Raw genomic sequence first — 27,250 nt, 5'->3', positions numbered from 1 at the left:
TGATATATAGATTTCTTGATTTTGTTCTTAGCCCAAGATGAGTTTTACTTTGTTTAAAAATATGTTTATTACCAAGGTTGAAAGATTGCTATGTTTGTAAAAATTGTGACAAATATCCATCAATTCATAGGCTTTTACATGTCATACAACTTATGTGAAATATGAAAGTGTGTTTGTTTGCTATTGTAATTAATTGGGCTATTGAGAATTTTGGGGATTTTGGTAACTACATATTTGTACTACTGTATTTTTAAAAATGAAAAAATTGTTAACCTTGTTCAATTCATTTGCCTTCTACTCACAGTGGTCATAGCCAGATATTAAGAGGAAATGGATCTCATTTTTGGTGAGAAAGCCTTGCATTTTATATTTTCTTAGCTGACACAGAGTGTCAATGATTATAAGCTATATTTTTTAATTTTTAAAGCTCTTTTATTATTATATTTTTCTTGCATGTGTAATATACTTTTTCAGGTTTTTTTAATTATTTTTTCTCTCCTTTTTATATTTGAAGCACATGCCACCAGCATTTCTTTAACTTTTTGACTTTTCAGTGCTACAAGTTTGAAATACATTTGCTAATGCATGCCCTAAAAAGCTTGTGACTATAAAAATGATGCCACTAATTATTTAAATAAATTGTGAGACTTTGCTTAATGATTCTGTCTGATTCCAGGACAAGATATACACAAAAGAGCCACTGCATAGTGCCAATAGAGCATAAAGTCAAAGAGACCAACCAATCCTGGTGAAATTGATGTCACTTTGAGCCTAGACAAAGAGGACTTGAACGTGTTTGGGGTTCGAGGTTGCAGCTGTTTAACATGTGTTAAAAGCAGGTCTTCCTTGTTCCACATTCTACCAAGTACCTCAAACTTGGCTCCCGGAACCTTGGCTTATATACTCTGGTCCCCTTTTCTGCCTCTCATAGTGTGGTAACTTTCTGTAGTCCTGGCTACTGACTGGGTAAATGCATCATTGCTTAGATCATTTTAATTGGGCCCTGATTCAAGGACCTGTTATAGATTTATTTTTCTTTTACTTGGAATTTTTACACATAAGACTTTGATAGTTTATATTTTCATACAGAAATTTTTCTTTTCTTTTTGATTTTTCTGATGTCTTTTTAATATCTCTTGCCAATTGATTCATATACCTCATACCTCAGCCATGCATCCCTAAGTGATCCTTTTTTTTTTTAAATCACCCTCTTAACGGGGGGAAATGTAAAAAAAATATCATTATTTAAATTGCAAAGTTTAAATTCCTTTTGAGAAGAATTTTAGGTAAAGAAGATGCTACCTCTCTGAATCCAGAACTGAACTGTTGGAGAAGCCACCATGAAGAAGCCTCCAGACCACAAGTTGCACAAAATTGAACTTTGGGTGTGGTTGATTGAACATTTATTTATATCTGTACTTTCATGCCAAAGGGGACTGCCCCCTAACTGGCTTTTTGTCAATGCGTTCAGCAATTATTGGGTTTGTTTGTTTTTTTCTCTTATCATCAAATTATTGTAATCTTTAAATTGATTATGTTTTCCTGATCCTTTGGAAAAAAATTAATTTTTTTTCAAACAATCAAACGGGGAATGTAAAAAATAGACTGGAATACAGGACTACAATCCCCACAAGCCTTTGCTCCACTTCCCCAAAATGCTTTGTAATCTCACAGGAATTCTGAGGTGGGCCGAGATCGAGGAAGGATTTAAGCTGGTGGCAAAGGTTTTTGGGGCTCTCTTTTGGACTTCCGTTTTGGAGCAGAGGCGTCTCTTCCATGATGTGAGGTTATTTTGTCTAGCCCTCTGGCCTAGGCACATGTTTCTTCCTTGTATATTCTTTAATCCTTAAATCCTTAATAAACCTCTAAAAAATATAATACTCCTTGCAGAGAGAAACTAATTTCTACCTGCCTCAGTCTCCCCATATTCCTAAATTTTAATCTTTACAGGTGATAAAAATTAGAAAATGAGGGGGTGCCCTTCAATTGGGGAATGGCTAAACAAATTGTGGTATATGGTGGTGATGGAATACTATTGTGCTTAAAGAAATAATTAACTGGAGAAATTCCATGTGAACTGCAACAACCTCCAGGAATTGATGCACAGTAAAAGGAGCAGAACCAGGAGAAGATTATATACAGAGACTGATCCACTGTGGCACAATGGAATGGAATGAACTTCTCTACTATCAGCAATGCAATGATCCAGAACAACTTGTAGGGATCTATGAGAAAGAACACTATCCACATTCTGAGGAAGAACTATGGGAGCAGAAACACAGAAAAAAAAAAACTGCTTGATCACATGGTTCAATAGGGATATGATTGGGGATGTAGACTCTAAACAATAACCCTAATGCAAATAATAATATGGAAATAGGTCTTGATCAATGACACATGTAAAACCCATTGGAATTGTGCTTCGGCTACCGGGGGCGGGGGTGGGGGGGTGGGAAAGAACATGAATCATGTAACCATGGAAAAATATTCTAAATTAACTAAATAAAAATTTTTCAATAAAAAAGAAGAAACAGAGGCTAAATGACTTGCCTAGAATCACATAACTGGTAAGTTGTCTGAGGCCACATTTAAACTCAGGTCAGGTCTTTTTGATTTCACGCTCAGAGTTCTATGCACTGAAATAAGGGGCAGTGTTAGGAAGTAAAACCATTTCTTTAAGAGGGAATGAGAAGAAAAGGAAATGTGTAAGAGAATAGGTTTCAGGAAATAGATAGTTAGCAATCATCACTGTGAATGTGAATGGGAAGACCTGAACAAAAAAATAGAAGAGAATAGAATGGAGTAGAAATCAGAATCCAACAATATGTTATTTACAAGAAACACATTGGATAGATACAAAGAAAGATAAAGGGCTAGAGCAAAACCCATTATGCTTCAGCTTAAATTAAAAAAAAAATCAGGGGTTGTAATCATGATCTCAAATAAAAAAACAGCAAAAATAAATCTAATTAAAAGATATTAATATGGATACTAAATTTTGTTAAATGATACCACAGACAACGAATTACTATCAACACAAAGATATGCAGCAAATGGCATAGCATCTAAATTCTTAAGGGAAAAGTTCATGTGTTGCAGGAAGAAATGGAGCTATATGGAAGTATAATAGTAGAGTTTAAGAGAAATAAGAAAAAGCAGGAACAAACTCAAAACTACAAATAATACAATAATCATCAAACATTTTAATTTTAAAAAATAATAAGATAAATGAAATTAAGAAAGAGAATACATAGAAAATAGCCCAGTGTTTGTTAAATCCAATGTGAGGATATAAAAAGGACAAGTCAGGCCCACTGCAGAAAGCAGCCATGCTTGCCTGAGATTGCTGCATGGTCCCACTCTCCCACACAAAGGCACTGCTGCTCTTGACCAAAGGTCACCATTAAACCCTAAGTCCCCCTCACTCTGAAGAGCAAAGAAGTCTGTAATATCCTGACTGAAAGTGCCAAACCTGCCCTTTCTCTAAGTTACACAGAACAGACTAGCAATCACTGTCTCTTAACTTGCTATGTCTATAATAGCACCCTAACCCCAACCCTGATAACCTTCTTCTGTGAAGTCATTTTCAAAAACATTATCCTGTGGGAAAGTAACACCCGCCTAATGCTTAGTATTCTACTCTTTAGAAAAGTCTTTCTCTTTGTCATAATAAACGGAATTCATGGACCTCATGACTCCCAGTCTGGTCCTTGCTTTTTTTATCACTTCATCTCTCTGTAGATCTCTAGATCTACCAATCCATCTATTTCCCTCTCTATTTCCCTCCTCAACAATAGAACCCCAGCACTCCTCTCACAGTGCCCCCAACAATCCAAGATTATAAATTTCTCTGAGTCAATAAGCATTATAGAAGCACTATGTACCAGGCATTGTTCAAAATATCAGGATCCCAGAGAAAGGGGGAAAAAATCCATTCTTGTAATGAGTGGGCTTAAATTCTAATGGAGGAGACAACTTGTACAAACTAGGTATATACAAGATACATATGAGGTTGAGGGGGAAAGTACTCTCTTTTGAAGGGATTAGAAAAACCCTCCTGCAGAAAGTAGAATTTGAACTGAGTCTTGGAGGAAGCAAGAGAAATTAAAGAAATAGAGGTGAAGGGGCAGGCATAGGGGACAGCCACTGAAGAGGCACAAAGAGGGGAGGATGTGGATTGCCATGTTCAAGAAACTACAAGTAAGTCAGCAGAAATGAATCACAAAAGGAAATGCAAGGGAGTAAAATGTAAAAAGAAAGGCAGTAACAGGAATAGTTATTGAGTTTTAAGCACCAAAATGTTTATATGATCCTGTGGACAACAGCAAGCCATTGTAGTTTGCTGAACATATAGGGAGTAACATAAGAGACCTACCCTTTAGAAAAACCATTTGGCATTTGAGTGAAAAGTGAATTAAATTGAGGAGAGGCTGAAGGCAGGGGAACCAACCAGCAGGATATTGCAGTTGTCCAGTTGAGAAAAGATCAAGGTAGGTTTTACCCTGATTCGTGGAAAGTAGTGCAGTTTCAGAAACTGGGTCTTAAACTATGTCCCACAATAAGTTCAAAATGGACTGATAACTTAAAAGTATAAAAGGCCATCTCATAAAATATTTGAGATGGAAGGAGATAAAATTTAATAACTATTGCTGGGAAAGGAACAGAGTTGGTAAATTCTTGATCAAACAAGGGAGAGAAGTGGTTATGAAAGATAAAAGATATTTAAATTATACAAAATGAAAAGATTTGTACAAATAAAATCAAAAGGAAATGAAAGAAACTGTCAAGTGGAAAAAAGATTTTGCACAAAATGTCACTAATAATATTGATCTCACACTATTTAAGGAATTGACTCAAATATATAAGAACAGGAGCTATTTACCAATAGGTAAGTGGTCAAAGGAGATGAACAATTTTCTAGAGGAGAACTGAAAACTACAAAGGACCACGAAAATGTGCTCCATATCATGAATGGGACAAACATTAAAAGTACACTGAGGTTTTACTACTGTAGCAAGAGTATGATCGACAGGCATGGATTCCTAGAGCCACTGGGTCAGGATTCTAAGCTGTTGAAAGGAGCAGGTTTCCAACAGTCAAGTTTGGAGCAGGAAGTGAAGCCTGGAAAGTGAAGATCTGATCTCTCCTGAACTCTCCAGGACAGCTAGAAAGCAGCCGCTTTGAATACCACCAAACAAGGGTGAGAGGACATCTCTATACACTCTGGTAGACAGAGTGGAAACTTGGAGAAACCTCTTTTCCTGGGACAATTGAGGACTCAGCTGGATTCCTGTATCTGATCCACCAAGGACTTTCTGCATGTGAGAAATCTGGTTCCCTGTTGGACTTACCCTTAGGAAACTGAGGTATTTAGATTAGAGTATTTAGATAGTGGGTTTAATAACTGGGTTAACTGTCAGATGCTAATCTTTTACCCTTTATTCCATTCCCCAAACCTTTCCCTTACCTGTTAATAAATTCAATTTTATTTTTATGTGCCTTCACCCTCTGTGTAACCTTCCTTTCCACCTTTCCTAAAAATCATAACAACACTATACACCTTGCAAACGAGAAAAAATGACAAAGAGTGAGGACAGTCAAGTGTCATAGACAGAAAAACATTAGGAGGGTGGTTGTAAAGCTGTGCAATGATTCAGTTGCTCTGAGTGATAACTTGGAATTATGTAAAAAAAAAACAAAAAATCTGCCTTAAATCTGCTCACCCAGTGAGCCCACTGTTAGCTACAAACACCAAGAGCTCAAAGCAATGAAAGTTTAAACATATACCAAAATTAATTCATTATAGCAATTTTTGTGGTCCCCAAACTGGAAATGAAATAGGTACCAATAAGGAACAACTAAACTGTAGGATATAACATAATCAAGTATTAAAGTGCAATAATAAATGACAAGCATGGGAATTCAGGGAAACAAGGAAAGATTTATAGGAACCTGAGCAGAAAAATACAGAACCAGAAATATTTGCACCTGTGACTATAACAAAGTAAATGAAAATTAAAAAGTAGCCAAACTGAGTAACTCAGTAAACTCCAACAGCTCCACAAACTCTTGCTTAGTATTTAAAACGTCACAACTCAGTCCAACAATGCCTTGCCAGCCTTACTTCACATTTCCTCTACCTGCTTTTACACTGGCTGTCTCTACTGTCTAGAATATATTCCCTCCTTACTTCTATGCGTGATTTTAAGATCCAGTTCAAATGTTCCCTTTTGCATAAGCCTTCCCCCTGGTTCTCCCTGCTCTGACTCCTCCCTAAATAACTGTAAACTGATGTACTAATTTAATGATTATCTAAAACAAAACTAGGGAAATGAGGTGGCACAGTGGATGGAGTGCCAGGCCTAGAATCTGTAAGTTTCATCTACCCGAGTTCAAATCTGGCCTCAGACACTTACCAGCTATGTGATAAATCATTTAACCCTGTTTGCCTCAGTTTCCTCATCTGCAAAATGTGCTGGAGAAGGAAATGGAAAACCATTTCTATATCGCAAAAACCCCAATTTAGGTCCCAAGTTGGATACAACTGAAACAAATGAACAACAACAATAACAAACACTTAATAATGATCCTGGAGAAGAGATACAGAAAATGCTTTATCCCTTTCAGTGCAGAGACAAAGGACTAGAAAGGAATATTACATGCACTGTCACATACATAAAAGAGGACCCATCACTCACCTGATTCGGATCACTGTAATCACACACCCTAAGAACCACCAGTCCTCCTTTCTGACTTGGGTGACCCTGAGCAGCCAAGCATTTATTGGTTTGAAGGTGGTAGAGCTGTAAAAGAAAACAAAAAGCTTTTAACAAGTTATAAAAGATTTACACACAGCAGAGAGAATATACCCCTAGAAATCTAAGAAGGGATATAGCTACAAGGCATGTGGTTTGATGGGAATGAAAAAAACAAAAAACTTGAGAATTCTTTTTCCTCAGCCTTATCTGGCAAGTTCAAAGAAAGGAAAAATCGGTAATAGTTGGTGTAGTTGAGGAAATCACTTCTAAAGCAGCCAATTTAGAAGTCTAGATGTGCTGAGAAATGAGGAAAAAAACATTTTCAAGATGCAAGGGACAATCTTTTAAATTAATATAAGGAAACTTGAATAGTTTGCCTATTCCAAGAGTCATTAGAGTCCTGTCTTTTCCAAAAGTTAAAGTCAAAGTGTTCTTGCACCAGACCATCTTGTGACAAGATGTAATCAGGTATATAGTAGTTACAAATCACAAGTCTGCCATGAAGAGAATGAGAATCTCAGACCCCCTGACTCTTTTCAATAAGATCACAGATATCACAATTAACCAAATTAGCCAAAGTAAGTGATTAATCTTGGACTAATCTGATTGAATACTGATGAACAGAATTAAGAGTGATAGTAATAGAAATTTAGTCATTATATTTTATAAGGAAAAATTCTAAACTATGTACTTTCTTTTTTTAGTAGCTTTTTAAACTACTTTCTTTTTTTACTGTAATTCTATCCTAGCATTGTACAATAGAGTGTGATTCATCACGGTTCATCAACCATAGAAATGGTTGTGTGTGTCATCACATAGTGTGTCCAGATGATGAGTGGTAGGGTCCTTGGAAGTGTATTGACCCCTTGAACAAGAGACATTACTAATATAAAATATTAAAGACTATCCTAAAAAACCAGTACTCAATAAGAAGCTGAGGCACCTTCTCAAGAAGCCAGCACCCAATCATTGCCAGAAAATATATTTCTTGCCTTTTATCACAAAATGGATACCCTGCCATTGCCACAAAATCTATCATGATGTCATGAGCAACTACTGTAGGACTGGTGGTTGACTTTGGGTGGGATCTTGAATGATATAATGTTAGGGTATTTTAAAAAAGAGAGAAACCTTTTATAGTCCACAAGAGAAAACAATGACCTAGCTTTACTGAGAATCACTGGTCTCTCTGACTAAACCTGTTTTTGGCTTAGAGCTTTGTCTCTTTGTTTTATTGGCTGAAAATTATTCACCACAGTCACTAAAGAGCTGTGTGACCCTGGGCACATTATTTAATATCCCTGGGCTCCCTATGAGATGGCTAGAAAAAATAGAGTATTTGAGAGGTCGATAACCAGTAGAGATATATGAGATGGAAAAAATGTGATATGAGGAAAGAGAAGGGCATGTTCTATTCTAAAACTCCATGTACAATACTATATAGTGTTAATTAGGCTAGAAAAGATAAGTGCTAAAGGAAACATAACGGTTGCTTCAAATATCTAAATAGCTATTGTGTGAAAAGAGGAGAAAACTTATTCTGAACTGTGCCAGAAGGCAAAAATCAAGTTTCCTTTTCCCTTTTTTTCTTAAAAAAAAAAATCCTTTTAATCTCATCATCTTTTCCAAATAACTGCCCCCACTCAGTGAAACACCATAAATAATGACCATGAATGACAGCATATGCCTGAACTAAAGTTTTCAAGAAAAGGCCATCAATACCAAATTCCTTTTATGACACAAATATGGTACTGACTCCAAAGCCAGGCAGGTCAAAAATGGAGAAAGAAAACTGTAGACCAATCTCCCTAATGAACATAGATACAAAAATCTTAAACAGGATACTAGCAAAAAGATTTCAGCAAGTCATGACAAAGGTTATTCAATAGGATCAGGTGGGATTTATACAAGGAATGCAAAGATGGTTCAATTTTAGGAAAACCATCCACATTATTGACCATATCAACAAGCAAACCAACAAAAATCACATGATTATCTCAATAGATGCAGAAAAAGCCTTTGTCAAAATACAATACCCATTCCTATTGAAAACACTAGAAAGCATAAGAATAGAAGGGTCTTTCCTAAAAATAATAAACAGTATCTATCTAAAACCATCAACATCATCTGCAATGGGGATAAACTAGATGCATTCACAATAAGTTCAGGAGTGAAACAAGGATGCCCATTATCACCTTTATTATTCAACATTGTACTAGAAACACTAGCAGTAGCAATTAGAGAAGAAAAAGAAATTGAAGGTATTAAAATAGACAATGAGAGACCAAGCTATCCCTCTTTGCAGATGATATGATGGTCTACTTAAGGAATCCTAGAGAATCAACTAAAAAGCTAGTGGAAATAATCAACAACTTTAGCAAAGTTGCAGGATACAAAATAAACCCACATACGTCATCAGCATTTCTATATATCTCCAACACTTCTCAGCAGCAAGAATTAGAAAGAGAAATTCCATTTAAAATCACCCTACGCAATATAAAATACTTAGGAATCTAACTGTTGAGACAAACACAGGAACTATATGAACACAACTACAAAACACTTTGCACACAATTAAAACTAGATCTAAACAATTGAAAAAACATTAACTGCTCATGGATAGGTTGAGATAACATAATAAATATGACAATCCTACCCAAACTTATCTATCTATTTAGTGCCATACCCATTGAACTACCAAAAAACTTTTTTACTGAATTAGAAAAAAACCACAACAAAGTTCATTTGGAAGAACAAAAGATCAAGGATATCCAGGGAAATCATGAAAAAAATGCGAAGGAAGGGGGCCTTGCAGTACCAGATCTCAAATTATACTATAAAGCAGTGGTCATCAAAACAATTTGGTACTGGCTAAGAGACAGAAAGGAGGATCAGTGGAACAGACTTGGGGTAAGTGACCTCAGCAAGACAGTCCATGATAAGCCCAAAGATCCCAGCTTTGGGGACAAAAATCTACTATTTGATAAAAACTGCTGGAAAAACTATGCTTTAACAGGCACAAACCAGGAATGAAGAATAAGTAATTACAACATTTCCCAAAATATGATCAATTCCTTTAGGAATTTCCAAATTAAGGAATTTGATTCTTTGATTTCTTTAGGTGAAATCTGATCAATAAAAATTATAGATAGCAAGGCAAACCATGCGGTGATAATGGTATGTGATAGACTCATAAAATAAGCAATAAATAGGTAGAGTTGAGTTTTGTAGTAGTTGGGCAGGGCAAGGAAAGAAACTTTTCAATTACGGAGATATCTAGAAAGGAAGAAAAAACTAGGGTAAAACAGCACACAGAGCTTTTGTCAAAGGGTTATTTTGAAGGTCAAATGAAATATTGCAAGTGAAAAGAGTGACCCACGGCTGCTATAAAACATCATCTATTAAGGTACCTCTTGGACACTTCAGCCCACTACAAATGAAGCATATGAGGAACTTTTTATTTGAGTTCAGAAAATTCCATCTCTCAAGTGGTAGAAAAAGCAAGGGAGTAAAACCACAGGTGTTCAGAACCCACAGCCCACAAATCTCCCAAGGGTGGCCCAGACCAAATGAAAATGTAACTGAGCCTGAACAAAATAAAGGCAAATACAACAGAACACAGATAATGTTAATATGTGCCTTTCTAAGTCCTATGTGACCTGCAGGATTAGAAGCCTCATTTCTATTTGACTATGATACCACCAGCATAAACTACTTTTATGGAAGTTCTGAACAAACTAGTGGTAGGGGATGAGAGCCAGAAACATTCCAAAGAAATGCCTATCTTGTGGTGTAACAGGAGGGCGAGATGCTCAATGTTCTGTAACCTGGACTCTTTTTCTTTTTTTTGGGGGGGGGGGGATTTCAGCATGTTCCAATAAAAGATAGAAATGAGTCTCCCACAGCCAGAAACTCTGAAAGGGAACAGAACTAGTAACAAAATTCAGGGAAAAGGCAGTTGGTACCCTTTGGCCTGATGTTCTAAACAGGAAGCTGGCTCAAATTTGGCATAAAACATGAGACAATAATTGTGACCACAGGGCTGCAAATGATCCCAACCAAGAAACTACCTGGGAAGCTCTCCAGGGAGTGAAAATGTTTTAAAAGGCCACATTGAAAAGAACTCAAGGTACAAAACTTGGCTCGGTGGCCTGGAGGCTCAGGGTGAACTGAGACTTTTGAAAAATATTAAGCAGCCCTGGGGTGGCAAGGAGGAAAATATCTGGGGTACAAATGAAGAAACATGGGACACGCCCTTCCCTGCTGAGACCTACAGTCAGGTTTTGGGACAGTCTTTAGATCTGTGCACTAAGGTTTAACAAAAACACTGTCAACAAGCTGGAAGAGGGCAACCAGAATGGAGATGGACTTAGAGAGTCTGTCACAGGAAGATTAGGTAGAGGACCTGAGGCTACCAGGCTAACTTTTGTACCGTGACTTCTTTTCAATGTGGCCTTTTAAAAAATACTCCATTCTATACTACTGAAGAGAACTGCAAGTCACTCATCTGGGGGACTAGTGAGACGATAAAGTCATGTTCTCCAACTCCACATGTGCCCTCAACTTATACCTATCAGATTGTCTAGTATGATAGGAAAAGAAATGCTGGAGAGGATATGGGAAAACTGGGACACTAATACACTGTTGGGGCAGTTGTGAATTGATCCACCCATTCTGGATAGCAATTTGGAATTATGCCCAAAGGGCTATAAAACTGTGCAACACAAACAATACCACGACTAGGTCTATAACCCAGAGATTTTTTAAAAAGAAAGGAAAAAGAACTATTTGTACAAAAACATCTAGAGCAGTTCTTTTTGTGGCGGTGAAGAACTGGAAATCAAGTGGATACCCATCAGTTGGGGAATAGCTAAAATAAATTGTGATGTAATACTACTGTGCTAAAAGAAATGATGAGCAGGATGCTTTTAGAAAAACCTAGAATTATATGAACTATGCAGAATTAAGTGAGCAGAACCAGGAAAAAATTGTACATAATAACAGCATACTGTACAATGATCAACTGTGAATGACTTAACTATTCTTAGCAATTCAGAGGTCCAAGTTAATTCCAAAAGACTTATGACACCTCCAGAGAAAGAAGTGATAGAGTATGACTGCAGACTGAAATCTCTACTATTTTTTCCCTTCATTTTTTCATGATGGGGGGCGGGGCTTTCATATGATGTCTAATACAGAAATATCAGTTTTGCATGGCGGTACATGTATAAAGACAAGGCATTCCGAGGCTATCCTCAGAATTTATCCCCAGAATATTTATGGCAGCCAGTGGGCAAAATTTAATTTAATTTCATTCAGACAAAGCCATAACAATGGGGTGACTTCCTTACTCGTCCACGTTGCAGAATTTTGGGTCGTTTTGGTCCCCTGTTAATAAAAACAGGTTGTTGTGGTTTGGCATTGGGGCCAGATAGCTGCATCTCTGGGTAGATATTATCCAAATACCATTTAAATGATTTACAGCCTAATTTTTTCCTCAATGCAATCCGTTCACTGATGTTTCCATAGCTTTTGAGCTTCAGCTCAGGTCTCAAGGAAAAATACTGCTCCTAAATTGGGGGGGAAAAAAAGATTTAATTCCTCATTAATATCCATTCAAATAACTATATTTCACTTTTAAAAGCAACTTAAAATAATAGCTTTTAATTATAAATTGAGAGAACAGAATAGTCAACCAGCAAATTATAATTCCATATGTTAATGAATTTTAAACTTTACCAACATCCTTTTCCAGGGCCTCATGCTGACAGAAAGGTAATCTTGGATTCTCAAACACAATGATAACAGAACATAAACTCTGACCTGTTCTTAAGTCAACATATCAGTGATTTCAATTCAATGGTGAACATAAGGAAAGGCAGTGATAAATATGTGAAAATATAGTTTATGTTAAATAAATAGAGGCCAAAGGCTTGTAGTACTCCAAAGCCTTAAGATTGCATATCATAATTATTTTCTTTAAGAAGGGGTGGCAGCTGGGTGGCTCAGTGGATTGAGAGCCAGGCCTAGAGATGGGATGTCCTGGGTTCTATAGCAAAGGAGAATGAAACTTATGCAAGAAATGATTGATAGGGTGTGAGACTAGGAATTCTCCCAGGGCTGTCAGGATTTTAACCTGTTGAAGAGACAGTTCCCCAAGTGACACTTTGGACCTGAGAGAAGGAGGAGAGAGGTGTAATTTTGAATCATCTTGAGCCCATTCATCAAACAACAGGTCTTGAGGATCTTCTAGCTGTGGTGAAAAAATAACTCCAGTCTTCCAGGTGGACAGTCAGACTGGGGAATAGATCACTACTCTGCTGGGACATCTGAAGACATCAGCTAGACTCCTGTTTCTGGCTCATCAAGGACTCTTTGTGAGAAACTGATTTCATTCCCTGATGAACTTGCTTTTAGATAATTTAGGGTTTAGTTTAGAGTAAGTCAGATAGGGTTTATATAGTGGGTTAAAGAATTTAGATTTCACCTTTCCCCCTTTCCTTTTTCTTCATCCCTTCTATGTTAAAATAAATTCAATATTTATGTTTTTCCCTCTGTATTACTTTCCTTCCCCCTATCCAAATTATATTTCCTTTTAACAGTTCAAATCTGGTCTCAAACACTTTCTAGCTGTGTGACCCTGGGCAAGTCACTTCACCCCCATTGCCTAACCATTATCACTCTTCTACCTTAGAACCCCTACAAAGTATTGATTCTAAGACAGAAATTAAGGGTTTAAAAAAAAAAAGAAGAGAGTTGGAAGGTGTTAAATATGGACCAAAATAAAATTAACAATATCTTGATGAGAAACAACTGACTATCAATAAAGGACCCATTATCAAGAAAAAAGTCAAAATCAATTTCAAATTAGAAAAATAGAGATGTTAAGTATTCAGTAAGACCTATTTAAATAAGACTTTTATTCCAATTACCACAATTTCTAAGAAGTCTAACTCAATATCAAAACAATCACCACAATGAAGAGGCCAAAAAAGCCATATAGCCTTCTCCATCAGCAAATTCTAGCTCTCCTTGCCAAGAAGAACTATTTTATTCATCCAACCTCCCACTGCCCACTCTAGAGTAGAAGGTCTTTTTTTCTGCCCTTCTGAAATGACTATCAGGCCATGGAGCCCTGGTCTCTGCCCTGCAGCTGAATCCTCTTTTATGTACCAAGAACTTAGTATTTGAATATCATCTCTGAGGTGTCAGAGATTCTTGCTTTTCTATTTATATCCCTATAGTTCAGCACAGCATTTGGTACATGGTAAGTACTTAAATGCTTTTTCATTCATTCATGGACAAAGCCAGATTAAAAAATAAGTTTTTCAAAAATGTGGCAAAGAAGAATTCCAGAAGCTAACAAGGGGTATTTATCACCTTAAAAAATATTAAAACATATTTGAAGGAAAAACAAGGACCTGGTATGAGACTTAGCTAAGAGTCATATCATTCCAAGAACATTTACTGATGAAGAAAGGACAATCAAGTCACATATCCTGTCTGAATCTTAGTTTCTTCAAATGTAAAATGAAAGAATTGAATAAGATAACCTTCAAGGCCCCTTCTAGATCTCAATGTACAATCCTGTGCAAAATAGAACTGAGATGATGATGCTTCTAGGAGAATTTCTTTTCACTAGCAATGAGTTGGACAACCACATTTTTTGGACTATACCAACTAAGTACTATGTCTTGGCAATGACACATTGCTGAGGAGGCTATTACATATGCAATAAGGATGGCTGGCAGTTGTGCAAGGGGAAAGAAGGAAGGGATAGGGTGAGAGGGATATTGTGGAGGAAGAAAGCACAAATTTAGCAAATGTTTGGATTTGTGGGGTAAAGGGAAAGTAAGGGGTCCAGGATAATGCTGGGGTTATAAACCTCAGAGACTAGAAGGATTATAGTACTTAAAAAAAATAATGTTTTTCCCTCAATCAAAATAATTTTTGGCCTCTTTTTTTTACATTTTGAGCCAAATTCTCCCTTACTCTCTGAGACAGCAAGCAATGGGATATAGACTTTACATGTGCAATCCATGTTATTTTGTAGATGAAAACTAAAAAAAAATGAAGAAATAAAGTGAAACATAGTATTGAAGTACTTTTAACAGAAATATAAAAGTTTATAAGATGAGGTTTTGTCCCCCAACCTAGCACAGTATCTGGCATTTAGCAGATGCTTAAGAAATACTTATCAAATGATTGACCAAGTAGGAGTCATCTACATAGAATGCATAATTGAAGCCATAGGAGTAGATAAAATCACCAGTAACAGTATTGAGAGCATAAATAAGTGGTTCAGAACAAAATCTTGGAGCACATTCACAGTTGGGGTGGGGTGATATAAATGAAGAGGCAAAAAAGGAGACTGAGGCAAGCAGACAGGTAGGTTAAAGTCAGAGGAAATAATATCTAGTAAGAAGAGGTTGTTAATAGTATCAAATGCTGAAGAAAAGCCAAGAATGAAGAAGACTGGGAATCATCATATTAATACAATCCTTAGTAATAATCCTTGGCTTTGTTTTTCCCACCTTGATCCCACTTTTCTTGAGGTATAACAAAAACTATCAAAAATACATTTTACAGAGGAAAAAATTTCCATGACACAAAACAAAATATTAAAAATGTAAAAATAAGCAAAATATTAATAAAGTTAATTAAAATTCAAAGTGGACACAATAACTAAATTAGAGCAACCACTACGCTGAGAGAAAGTGTGATATACCATGAAAAGAGGACTAAGTTTGAATTCAAATGACATGGCTGCCAATTCCTGTCTCTGCCAACTGTGACACTTTAGACAAATCCCTTAACCTTCTGTGACTCAATTTCCTCATCCATAAAACTGTGAATTTTAGATTTACTCCACCCTGCTTAGTCTTTAGAATTTTAGCAATCAGGAATGTATACTCCCCCACTTAAGGATTAAGTGTGGGGGAGGAAGGTCTATGACCCACATGTACTAACAAATGAGAAATCAGAAACAACTGACTGACCCTGTGGGCCATCCAAAGCCAAGTTTAAGCCACCACTGGTACATGTAAGACACAGGAAGTGACATAAAGAACTGCCTTTATATTTCATATCATTTTGTGTGAGAGGGACTTGACCATGGAACTCGACTGTGGAGGAGCTTGAGCATTGTAAACCTCAAAATTTCTTAGACTTATAAATGTTAGAAATTTCACCATTGGGAAATTTCATACTTGGAAAATTTCTTACTGATAGTCTATTGGAATGTGAACCCCATTGGCATGGGAGGTTCCTTCTCCTCCCTACTTAAGATTACTTTAGGACAGAAACCTTTTGCTGAACAATGGAAAGGGCTTTGACCTATGCTTAAGCACAGAACAGGAATTTCTTTGAGTCATGATTGATTTTAGAATTGATACAATAGAGATACTTGGAATGACAGAACCAGGTCTTGGAAAATACAATTTCCACCCCACTCAGTCTTAACAGGATTTAGGAAGGGCTGCAGCATAGATCAAAATTTAATTATTCCAATCTCTACCCTACTCAGGGTAACAGGATTTAGGAAGGGCTGTAGCAAAAGATCAAGATTTAATTATTTGAGAATATGACCTTCAACAGACATGTGCAAAGCCACAGACCTCTGGGCGGTCCTGGGTTAAGCTAGAGCCACCATTGGCACAGGGAAAATGATGGACAGTGATTGGTAGATGTGAGAACTGAGGGGAGGGAACTTGGATGGTTTCCTTAAAGATAGAGGGGTCTGAGGACTGGGGGGTTGGTTGGAGAGTTTTGGCTCTGAGTGGTTGGAGAGGTGCTCTGAGAAGCTTGCTCTGAAGGAAGCTGGAGGTGGAGGCCCCTGAGACTGTTTCTCCATTTTGGTCACGTGAGTAATAGGGACTGATCTCCTTTCTTTGCCCCAGCTATCTAAGGGCTTGGGCCTTTTGGCCCAGCCTAAACAGAAGGGGTATTTAAGCCCTATTCCCTTCTCTCCCCTTTCTCTCTCTCTCTCTCTCTCTCTCTCTCTCTCTCTCTCTCTCTCTCTCTCTCTCTCTCTCTCATTCCTTTCTTCCTCCTGTTTGTAACTAAACTCTATAAAAGGTTGACTGCTGACTTGAGTTTTCATTTAGGAATTACATAGCTGAATTCCTTGGCGACCTTAAATTAATATATATCAGTCTTTTAAAGCGATTTCCTTGTCACAGCATGAGACCTCAGACTGTTTCCCTGAGACAGTCACATGGTGAATGACAAAGCTAACTCCCCTTTCCTTGGCTTTTCTGGAGACACCAGCATCTGGAGAGGTCCATCTCTTAGAGGAGGCCTCATGGCTAAAAACCATGTTAGATTCAATCCTCTGCCCTCCCCTTGGCTGAGACCTTGGAACTCCTGCCAGGTTTCAGACCAGGCCGGGCCTCTCTCTCTCCCTCTTACTTTCCCTTTCCCTCCCCCCCTCATATTTCTTAATTTCTTCCTTCTATTGTAATTAAGCCACCATAAAATTTTATTCTGACGTGAGTATTTCATTGGGATTTAGATTTAAATCCCTGGCAACCAACTAAAAATATATTCAGTCCAACTCTAAAATTTATCCCTAACAAAATGAAAGGATTAAACATAGATAACTTCTATAAGGTCTTTTCAATTAAACATCTTTGATCTCTTATTCTTCAAAACAGGAAATGTAATTCTCACCTTATATTCATCCAACCAAACATGTGCCAGTCGTAAAGAGTTATATGTCATGGTATCCTGGCCTTCAGGAGATCCATAAGGACGCCTTTTACGGAAAATGTGTCCTACTCTAGAGCAAGGGATGATGAAGAGCTTGCCCCCACACATCCAGATCTAAATAAAAACAGAAGATAAATGAGCATATTTTTACTAGTTATATACAATTAATGTAGTAATTTTCCCATTATTAATACATTTCTCATTGTGTAAACAGATACTTCCCAATAAACACCCAAACATTCTACAAAGTACATTCTCTGAAAAATAGAAAGCCAGAACTCAAATAACATTACTCTGACAGATTATAGTACAGTTCACATTCTACTTTTGTGGTTAATCAGTTAACAAAAAGAAAGGATAAAGCCTTTAACTTTAATAGTTTGGTACTAATTATGCCTACTATATTGGGCCTCTTGGTGTTATTTTTATTTACATCGTTGGACTAGTAAATTAGTCCATTCATGAGATTATAGTAGCTAGAACCAGGAGAGGGGCTGTGTGAACAGAAATTAAGGGAGATAGTGCAAAGGAAGAATTTCTAACTAAACATATGTGAAATGACACAGATGTTCAAAAGTAGCATATAAAATTCTCTAAAGTTTGTTAAGTGTATTTTTATATTACATCATTAGAGCCTCACCACAATCCTATGACTCAGAAGGTACAGGTATTATTATCCCCATTTTACAGAAGAAAAAAAAAAAGATTTGAAGAAATTAAATGATTTGCACAAGGTTACACAGCTAGCAAGTGTAGAAGCAAGATCCAAATCTATGCCCTGAATCTGGACTTCATTTCCTGTCTTGCCATCTATTGTCTATTCTCACTAACCTTCCTGCTATTTCTCTCACAGGACAACATTTCCCATTTTCCTGCCTTTTCACAGGCTGTCCAGCCTCATGATACCTTTCTCACCTCTACCTCTTAGAATTCTCTTCTTTCCACTTGAGGGTCCCTTCCTGCATTACAATCTTCCCGATCCCCCAGCTACTAAGATTTCTCTTCCTGGGGGCAGCTGGGTAGCTCAGTGGATTGAGAGCCAGGCCTAGAGACAGGAGGTCCTAGGTTCAAATCTGGCCTTAGATACTTCCCAGCTCTGTGACCCTGGGCAAGTCACTTAACCCCCATTGTCTAGCCCTTACCACTCTTCTGCCGTGGAGCCAATACACAGTATTGACTCTGAGACAGAAGGTAAGGGTTTAAAAAAAAAGATTTCTCTTCCCCCAAATCACCATTTTTTTAAAAGCTTTCAATATACAATCAGTTCTCATAATTCAAGGTAGTTATGTTCTATGAAGTCATTGCCAACAATGAATTAGCAAATACTGAACCACTGATCCCACAGGAAATACAGTTAGGTATTAATAAGCCTCTGGTGACAATTTTGAGCCCTTTCCAAAAAGGCCTCACGATGGATCAGCCAATTTCCTCTTTCCTTTTTGTGGATTTACCATATTGTTCATTCATCAACATTGAACTCAGAGCCAACAGCCCAATGACTCCTTCCTGAATGAAGCTCATCTAATACCATATTTTCTTGGTAAGAGCCAGCACAATCTTCTAGTGCTCAGGAACACAAGACAGAATTTCAGCTTTACACTTGAGGGCCATTTTAAACAGTGAAATCACCAACAAAAAGTACCAAAAGTTATTAAAAATGAGGCTATGTAGAATGTAAAAAGGAAACTTGTTTACATTATGATCACTGAAACAAGAAGGCACAGCACTGCACCTTGTTTCATCTCAGGTCAAGTGTATGTATTTGCTGCTCTTGAAAAAATATTGATTTTGGTGTTACAAATGAATTGTAGGCAATTTTGCAAATACAAAATCTGTGAATAATTGGGATAAACTATAATTATACATGTATATGTTCAGTCTTCCATTAAAATATAAGCCCTTAAATGGATAGGTAGATCTCATTTTTGTCTCTGTAGCCCAGAGCCTTGCACCCTTGCACATAGTGAGCTGTTAATAGAAGCTTTGCTGACTGACTGATTCCAAGTTAAGCACTCTATGCACTTTCCAGAAAGAGACATATAAGGAAGACAGAGGAGTTAACGGTGAAGTTTTGAGCTTGAGTAACTAGGGAAATGGCAGTGCCATCAAAAGGAGAAAGAGGTGGTTTAAGTGGGAAGATAATAAGTTCAATTTTATACAGTGGTATCTCAAATTAAAATGTCTCATGTAAAGCTGATTCAGTATGAGAAAGAGAAATGGGGATACAGACAGACAGATAGATAGATAGATAGATAGATAGATAGATAGATAGATAGATAGATAGATAGAAAGAGCATATGTATATATAGGGGTCATCTAGAAAGAGGAAAGAGAATCTAATTCCAGCTTCTTTCAGTGGGGCAAAGCTATAGAAGAAAAATCATAAGAAAAAGAAGGACCTGAGCTAAAAAAGGAAAAGGAATTGAGAATGTAATTTGTAGGGCATTGGAATTATATACTTGGACACTGGATTTGAGGAAGGGAACAGCTGGATAACTTGAGAAGATGAAGGAAGAAAAGAAAGAAAAGAAGAGAATAAGGATTTGTGATAGAGGCTGGCACTAGAGAAAAAGTGCCAGACTGAAGAGTCTATGAAATTGATCACCTCGATGGGGGAGGAGCCCCAGGAGGGAATCCTGAGGAGAGAAGACTTTGGCTGGAGAGCAGTGAGGGTCTCTCTGTCTTGAGATGTCAAATTTTCCTGCTGGTGACTGGAAATCTTTCCCCCCAACATTTCCCAACTGAAGGGACTTTCTGAAGAGAAACCTGAGCAGACTTTACCTCAGCTCCTGTTGCCCAGGGGTGAGTCAACCTGACTTTCTCTCAGGGGGCTCAAGCTGCCAAGGCCTGAATTCCCCCTAAACTCGAGGAGGGAGGAAAAGGGTTTAGATAGAGATAGGGACCCCCTTTTCCCATTCTCCCCTGCCCGTTATTCCTTTTGTATTACCTGATTGAATTAACACTAAAAGTTATTTGTTCCTCAAGCTGAGAGTGAGCAAATGGGTCAAGGGGAGACCTTTTTGGTCTCAAGTAGTAGAGGGGGGACAAGAGCAAATTGGGGAGAGTAGCTTTAGCTAAGGAGGGAAGGCAGAAGGGGGAAAATCTTCAATGCCCCCTCTCCTCTCTCTGAGCCAACCCATTATATCTGTTGTCTCCCCTGAACCCCGCTTTGAGTAGGGGGTTCTCCTCCCTGTTCCCTCTTTCTCCATACCAAAGGTCCAAGCCTCCCCTCAGGGGTACATTCCCTTCTTTCTTTATTTTTTTTTAAAACAGTTGGCACCCCAGATTTAAAAAGACCCCATTTATTAAAAAAAAAAAAGCTTCAGTGACTGTCGCCAACTGCCATCAACTGTCAGTTGTGAAGTTGTCAATTACAACTCCTGAGGCAAGCAGCCTTTGTCACTGACTCTGCTTAGTAGTTTCCACACAGGATCAAAAACATCTTGATTCCTTGGGGGTGGGGGGGTTGGAGAGAGAGAACAAGTCAGTTACCAACTGCCACTCTGGTCAGTTACAATACTGAGAAAGTGTCTATTGCAAAAGGGAGGCTGTATTAGGGCTGTCAGCAATAGGATCTAGCCATCTTGGATCCTATCTAGCTAGAAGCAAAGCTTGTGGGGACTACAACCATTTTCTAACTGTTAACTCCTGGCAGTTAGAGCCTAGAAAAGATCTAATGGGAAACATGTTACAAATAATACTTTGGTCTTCTGTGCTAGGAATAATTGCCATTTATTGGGGCTTCTGTATCATTTATAATACAGTGGAAGGGATGATAGACAATGTTCTGGAGACATTAACCAATATGACTATAGGATGGACACAGTTGCCAATGAATTATCTAGATGTAAATTACCTCTGGCAAATCATACAAAGTCTATGTTGTATTCTTTGTAGTGACTAACATCTTAAAGAATATCAAAGCTGGTGCTAACCTGATCTTCCCAAAGAAAACTGTACATACTCTAGTCATTGATAATTGATTTGAGACATTGCTTGGTCAGATTCCTATTATAACTGATATTTGCCAGGATTATATCCAGAGAAAACAAGGCATGGAGAAGGAAACCGACGAGGAGGCTGAGGACATGACGAGACAGACTAATAAGGACCACATAGTTACTAATACTAATACTGGGACACCATTAGGTACAGTAAGGGGAAATGACCTTGCCAATAACATACAGGCGCCTACTAATGCATCTGCTAACAATCTTGCAAATGCATCAAAGGCTCAAAAGATTATGCCTTTGTGTGATATAGTTAAGGTCATTGATAACTCTGGCATTTTACATGCAAAGGTTCACCACCCATGACTTAGAGTCTTTATGTAAATGTATGCCTAAATTTTTATTAGAGCCGCATCTTGCAATTAAAGAACTGAAAAGAGCATTTCGCCTATATGAACCAGATTTTGAGGATGTAGAAATTCTTTTATCTGAACTTTTTACACCCCAGGAACATAAAAATTTTATTGGAATAAACTAGAAAAGATTCTTCACTCATGAGTCAGCCAGAAGTTTTTGAGGATCTGGATTTTTCTAATCCAAGAACAATGAATGGCTTATCTAAGAAAATGCTGTGAGGATCTATTGCAGAGAATGAAACAACTGTCAGAAAGACCCAATGCATGGGGAAAATTTGAGTTTATCCCAAGAAAAAAATGAACACCCAAGTACATTTATTGATCACCTTATCGAAAAAGCTGAGGGACTGTTAGGTTTTAACTCCAATTCAAATGAATCAGAAGTACATGTGAGGAGGCAATTTCTCAAGGACTGTGACAAGCACTTGAGGGATTTCTTCAGGAATTATTGCCCTAAGTTTGACACCATCTCACTTAATGAACTTAGAGACACTGACACCTAAGGTGGATCAAGAAAGAGAAAAGAATGATCTAAAGAAAAAGCTCCAAGAGACCTCTAAAATATTAAGGCAGAAAGAATTAGAGGACGTTAAAAACCTGACTACAATTAAGACATTTAACAGACAGAGAGTATAGACAGACCACAGAGTATAGACAGACACCCCAAAGTCAACAGAAGGTGCAAAGAGATAACAGAACTTGCTTTTTGTGTTCTCGTCAAGGACACATAGTAAGAAACTGCCCGATGAAACATTGCTATGAACAGGGCCAAAATAAGAGAGATGGGGAAGGTCAAAATGCATATTATCAGGGAAAAGTATATAATAACAAAAACTATGGGATACAGGACTCTAATAGCAAGTAGTGTTGCTCTCACTGCATACTTAGAGAACAGGAGACCCCAGACCTGAAATCCATGGAAGCAGCAATAGCTTCTGGAGCAAAACCCCATTATTCAGAAGTTATAGCGAGAAATAAGCATTTTCCCCAGGGTAGGAGGAAACATGAGAGCATAAGTATAAAGTGCACAAAGGGAGATGGTAAAAAGGAATATGAAAACTTTAAAATTTTGGTGGTGGAGACACAGCTAGTTGGGCAAGATGCCAAGGGAAGCAACTTAAGTACAAAAAAAAGTTATAATTGAGGTGGAAAATAAAATTGCACAGATAATAACACATGAAACATGACATTTATGGTTCACAATACATGGGCACACAAAACTGCATGGAGAAAAGCAAAGAACAGATTAAATCCTTTTTGGAAAATTTTTTAGCTTGCAGAATGGGTCTAGGCAGGGGAAAATCAAACGGGGCTAGCAAATCTTTCAAACAGCAACTTAAATATACAGACCATTGTGACAAGATAGCTAAACAAGACATTGTTGCAAGAGTCTTTGGAGCTGAAAAAATTTTACATCTAAGAGGGAAAAGAAAGGAAAATGAGGGGAGAACTAACTTAAACCCAAATGCCAAAGACTTTTACCCAAGAAATCCTATACCACTCAAAGATACCAGTCCTGGGGATGGGTTTAGCACAGATCAACACCAAAATTGCAATGACTATCTATTCCCTGAACCAGAGACTGCAAAACAATGTAAGGGAGTGGGAACAGAAGAGTCTTTGATAGTGAAACCTCATCCAAGCAGTTCTCAAACTGAAATTAATACAAATACAAACCTTTCCTCTGAGCAAGCTGTTAGCTCATGGACAGCAGTGGTCCAAAATGATATAAGTACATTACAAACCCTGGGGCAAGAAAGTAAAGATGATAATAGCAAATCTGTATATGTAAAAACCATAATAGCCAATTTACAAGAAACTTCAGAACCATATCTTGGGACAGAAGTGGGAGTACAAAAGTACAAACCTCTCACTGATATAGGGGCAAGTGAATCTGTATTGAAGTCATTCCCAGAAGATACCACCATAAAGGGCATGGTTTCTATGTCAACAGATTCACAAGAGGGAGTAGATACACAAGAACCTGATCCAAAAGATATGTTAGAACCTGTGCACTCCAGTAACATAATAGCAGATCTGCAGGAAGCAGTAAATCCACAACCACACCACTCAGAATCAGAGCATATTACTGGTCAACAGATAGAAAAAGAATTGGGAAATACAAAAATCACTGAAATAGGGTCAGACCAAGATGCAAAACCTGGGTTAATAACACCTGACACAGAATTACAACAGGTCACTGAATGAAAGTTAACGAAAGACCTTAAGAGTACAGAAATCAGTAACCAAGAGTCAGACTCAGACCCAGATGATATAGAACTAAATGATATAATAATAGTTGAACAGAAAAGTGATGAAGAACAGGAACCCTATGAATACATAAAGCTTTATGATAAAGTTCACAAAAATTTAGATGAATGGGACACAAATTGGCATAGTGAACACTGGAATTCAGACCAAACAAGCTTTTCTGATTCTGATTCTGATTCAGCAATTGAAAACACAGGTAACTCATTATCAGTACAGGAAATACTGTATATTACAGGAGTCAGTAGTTTTGAAGAATTCTGTAAGAAATATGACTTAGGGGACAGTGACACCAAATTGGAAGTAATATGATAGAGAACTTGGTACCAAGACTGGTTTGAGTTCTATAGGGTAGCAAACAAACACAAAACCTTATAAGAACCCAGACTGGTACTAGGCATAAGATCTGACACATGATCCACTAAGAAAGGTTAATCAAATTAGGAAAACTCCTAAGCCATAATGACAAGCCCTGGCTGAAAAAAAAAAAAAACTGAGATAAGTCCATGAACCCCAGTAAATGTAGATGAAAAACATCCAAGATGCTATTGCGGCATCTTACCCAAACAAAAATTATTACATGAAACTAAAATACAATAATGTCCAAGACAGATAGTATAAATTTGGGTTAGTTAGATCAGGGAGGATTAGTGTAGCCTGTGAAATACAGGAGAAGCAGTTCCTTGCAGAATCTGGGAGTTTATTTGGGTGGATTTAAGATCCCTTAGAATTATTAAACCTATATACGAATTTCAATCTCAAGCCTAGACTAAAATATCATTAACCTCTACAATCAACCACATAGGAATAGAATAATCTCCCTTACAATCACACATTAAGAAAGTTACCTACATTCATTACATTAAAAAAAAAAATCTCACTTGTATTCATGAGGATGGCACAAGCATCCTATATAAAGTTTCACTCACATGCATCAAAATATTCACTCTTACATGCACGCACACGTTAATTTTACACACACACAATCCTGTTGTTCTGGATACTTGAGATCATCTTTCAAGGTGAGATGACAGGTAAGTATGTATCCTGGAAAGGAGAAGGCACCCCGGACCTGTGACAAACTTCAAGCAACACCAAAGGATGGAAGATACACAGACAACTGGAAAGAACTTTGAATCAAAGATATTATAGGGAATAAACTTCAGGAAAATGGGTCATGTAAGATTAAAAGGCGATCACATTAACTTCACATATAGGGAAGTATATCCAAATATACGCTGGAATAAATATGCATTCACCACACTATATTTAGAACATGAACAAATTTCACATTGACATTAGGGATTGTGCCATAAATAAGGACAACCCATAAATTGTATATTTGTAAATAAATCTCTACTACCTGAAGATATATATGTATATATGTATTTAAATAACATGTGACATATGTAAATGTGTAAAAATAACAGACATATATATATATACATATATATAGCATAATAATGATCTAATCCACTAATATAGACAGAAAGGAGAGTTAGGAAATTCAATACTGCAGTAGTTTAGGGTGGAAAAGGGAATACTGTTACATTGGAATTACCATTACATAAGGCATAAGAGTTCAATTTTACTTAAGATTTAAATTTTATATTGATTGCTATAGGAATGTCTTTTATATTAAGATATTGTTATGTTGTAAAAAATTTTTGTTGGTCTCGAGTAGTGGAGGGGGGACAAGAGGGGCAAGAGCGAATTGGGGAGAGTAGCTTTAGCTAAGGAGGGAAGGCAGAAGGGGGAAAATATTCAATACCCCCTCTCCTTTCTCTGAGCTAACCTATTACATCTGCTGTCTCCCCTGAATCCCGCTTTGTGGAAGGGGGTTTCACTCCTCTCTTCCTCCCCCTCTCCATATCAAGAGTCCAAATCTACCCATGGGGGTACATCCCTTCCCTTTCTTTCTTTCTTTTTTTTAAACATATTTGAGGACAATTTAAGCAGAAGAAGAAGCAGTAAAAGTCAGTGAAGCTGAAGATGAAATGGAAGAGAGGAATGGAATAACTCAGACAAGGCTGTTGCTAAGTTGGGGAAGACATGCTGGTAAAACAAGATGAGAAACAAGGGAAAAGTTGGGTCTGTCAAAGTATTAACAAGGTTCTGGAGGGGTATGGAAAATTAATATTCAATTATGATATTATGTGAAATCACATTCTCCTTAAGCTTCCCAACAAACAGCCTGTAGCCAAACTTGAGGCTACCCCTAAGTACTGGCCTCCAGAAGAACTTTTAAAAAAGAGCTACTTTGTTCTAAAACTGCATAAGGATGCCTTTCCCTAACCCTCCCCAGAAGTTCCCCTATCTCTTTTACACTAAATATCATTGTTTATTTGGCAATGTGAATTTCAAAACCAATCCACCCTGTTCAGACCATTCTTTGGAGGATGGGATTTAGCTATTTCCTGATCAATGACAATGGAGACACTTGGAGTAACAGAGTCAGGTCTTGGAAACTGCAATCTCCACCCTACTCAGGTAGAGATTAGGAAGGGCTACAGCAAAAACTCAAGATTTAATTATTTGAGAATATGGCGCTCAACAGACATGTGCAAAAAAGGACAGACCTCTGGGCGGTCCTAGGTCAAGCTAGAGCCACCATTGGCACTTGTGAGGTACAGGAAGTGAGGTAGGGAACAGCCTCTGGAACTCGCTCACTGCCTGTAGACAGGGCTAGATGCTAGTTCCCCCAGTTCATGCTAGGAGCTTGAACAGGGAGGAGGCCCGCAGACAGATTCTTTCAGATCGGTCATGCGAGTCAAGGACTGATTCCCTTCTCTACCTTGGCCTTCCAGGCCTAAAACTCCCTCTGGCTCTACCAGAAGGTTGAGTTAACCTCTTTCCTTTTCCTCCTCTCTCCTTCTCTCCCTCTCCTTTTTCTTACTCCCGTTGTGATTAAACCACCATAAACTCCATTCTGACTTGAGTGTTTCATTTAGGGAATTACATATCTGAATTCCCTGGTGACCATAAATTAATATTTTAACAATCTTTAAAGGTGATTTTCACCATAACAGTAAACAATAAAATTTCATTTGGTTCAAAAAAGTCTATCAAAGCAATTAAATTGGCTTAGGACCTTCCTTTGTTTATCCAGATCTTAAAATGATTAAAGCCATGATGAATTTTGCCCCAC

General features: G+C 37.6%; 1 protein-coding gene across 3 annotated transcripts in view; it reads right to left on the bottom strand.

Moving 5' to 3' along the window:
- Positions 1 to 27,250, bottom strand: part of GALNT11 (polypeptide N-acetylgalactosaminyltransferase 11) — a 116,545-nt gene that overhangs the window by 14,367 nt on the left and 74,928 nt on the right. For 2 of the 3 annotated variants that reach the window (XM_001364267.5, XM_016426258.2), the window contains exons 9-11: positions 17,430 to 17,582; positions 12,110 to 12,328; positions 6,699 to 6,803 (exon numbers count right to left, since the gene is read on the bottom strand). In XM_001364267.5, the coding sequence (XP_001364304.1) occupies positions 6,699 to 6,803; positions 12,110 to 12,328; positions 17,430 to 17,582 (477 nt within the window). The remainder of the gene's footprint in view (positions 1 to 6,698; positions 6,804 to 12,109; positions 12,329 to 17,429; positions 17,583 to 27,250) is intronic. The other variant, XM_007504645.3, reaches the window with a different exon arrangement.

The sequence above is a fragment of the Monodelphis domestica genome, chromosome 5 (genome assembly GCF_027887165.1).
Source record: "Monodelphis domestica isolate mMonDom1 chromosome 5, mMonDom1.pri, whole genome shotgun sequence".
Classification (NCBI taxonomy): domain Eukaryota; kingdom Metazoa; phylum Chordata; class Mammalia; order Didelphimorphia; family Didelphidae; genus Monodelphis; species Monodelphis domestica.
This window is presented reverse-complemented; position numbering and strand designations above follow the sequence as displayed.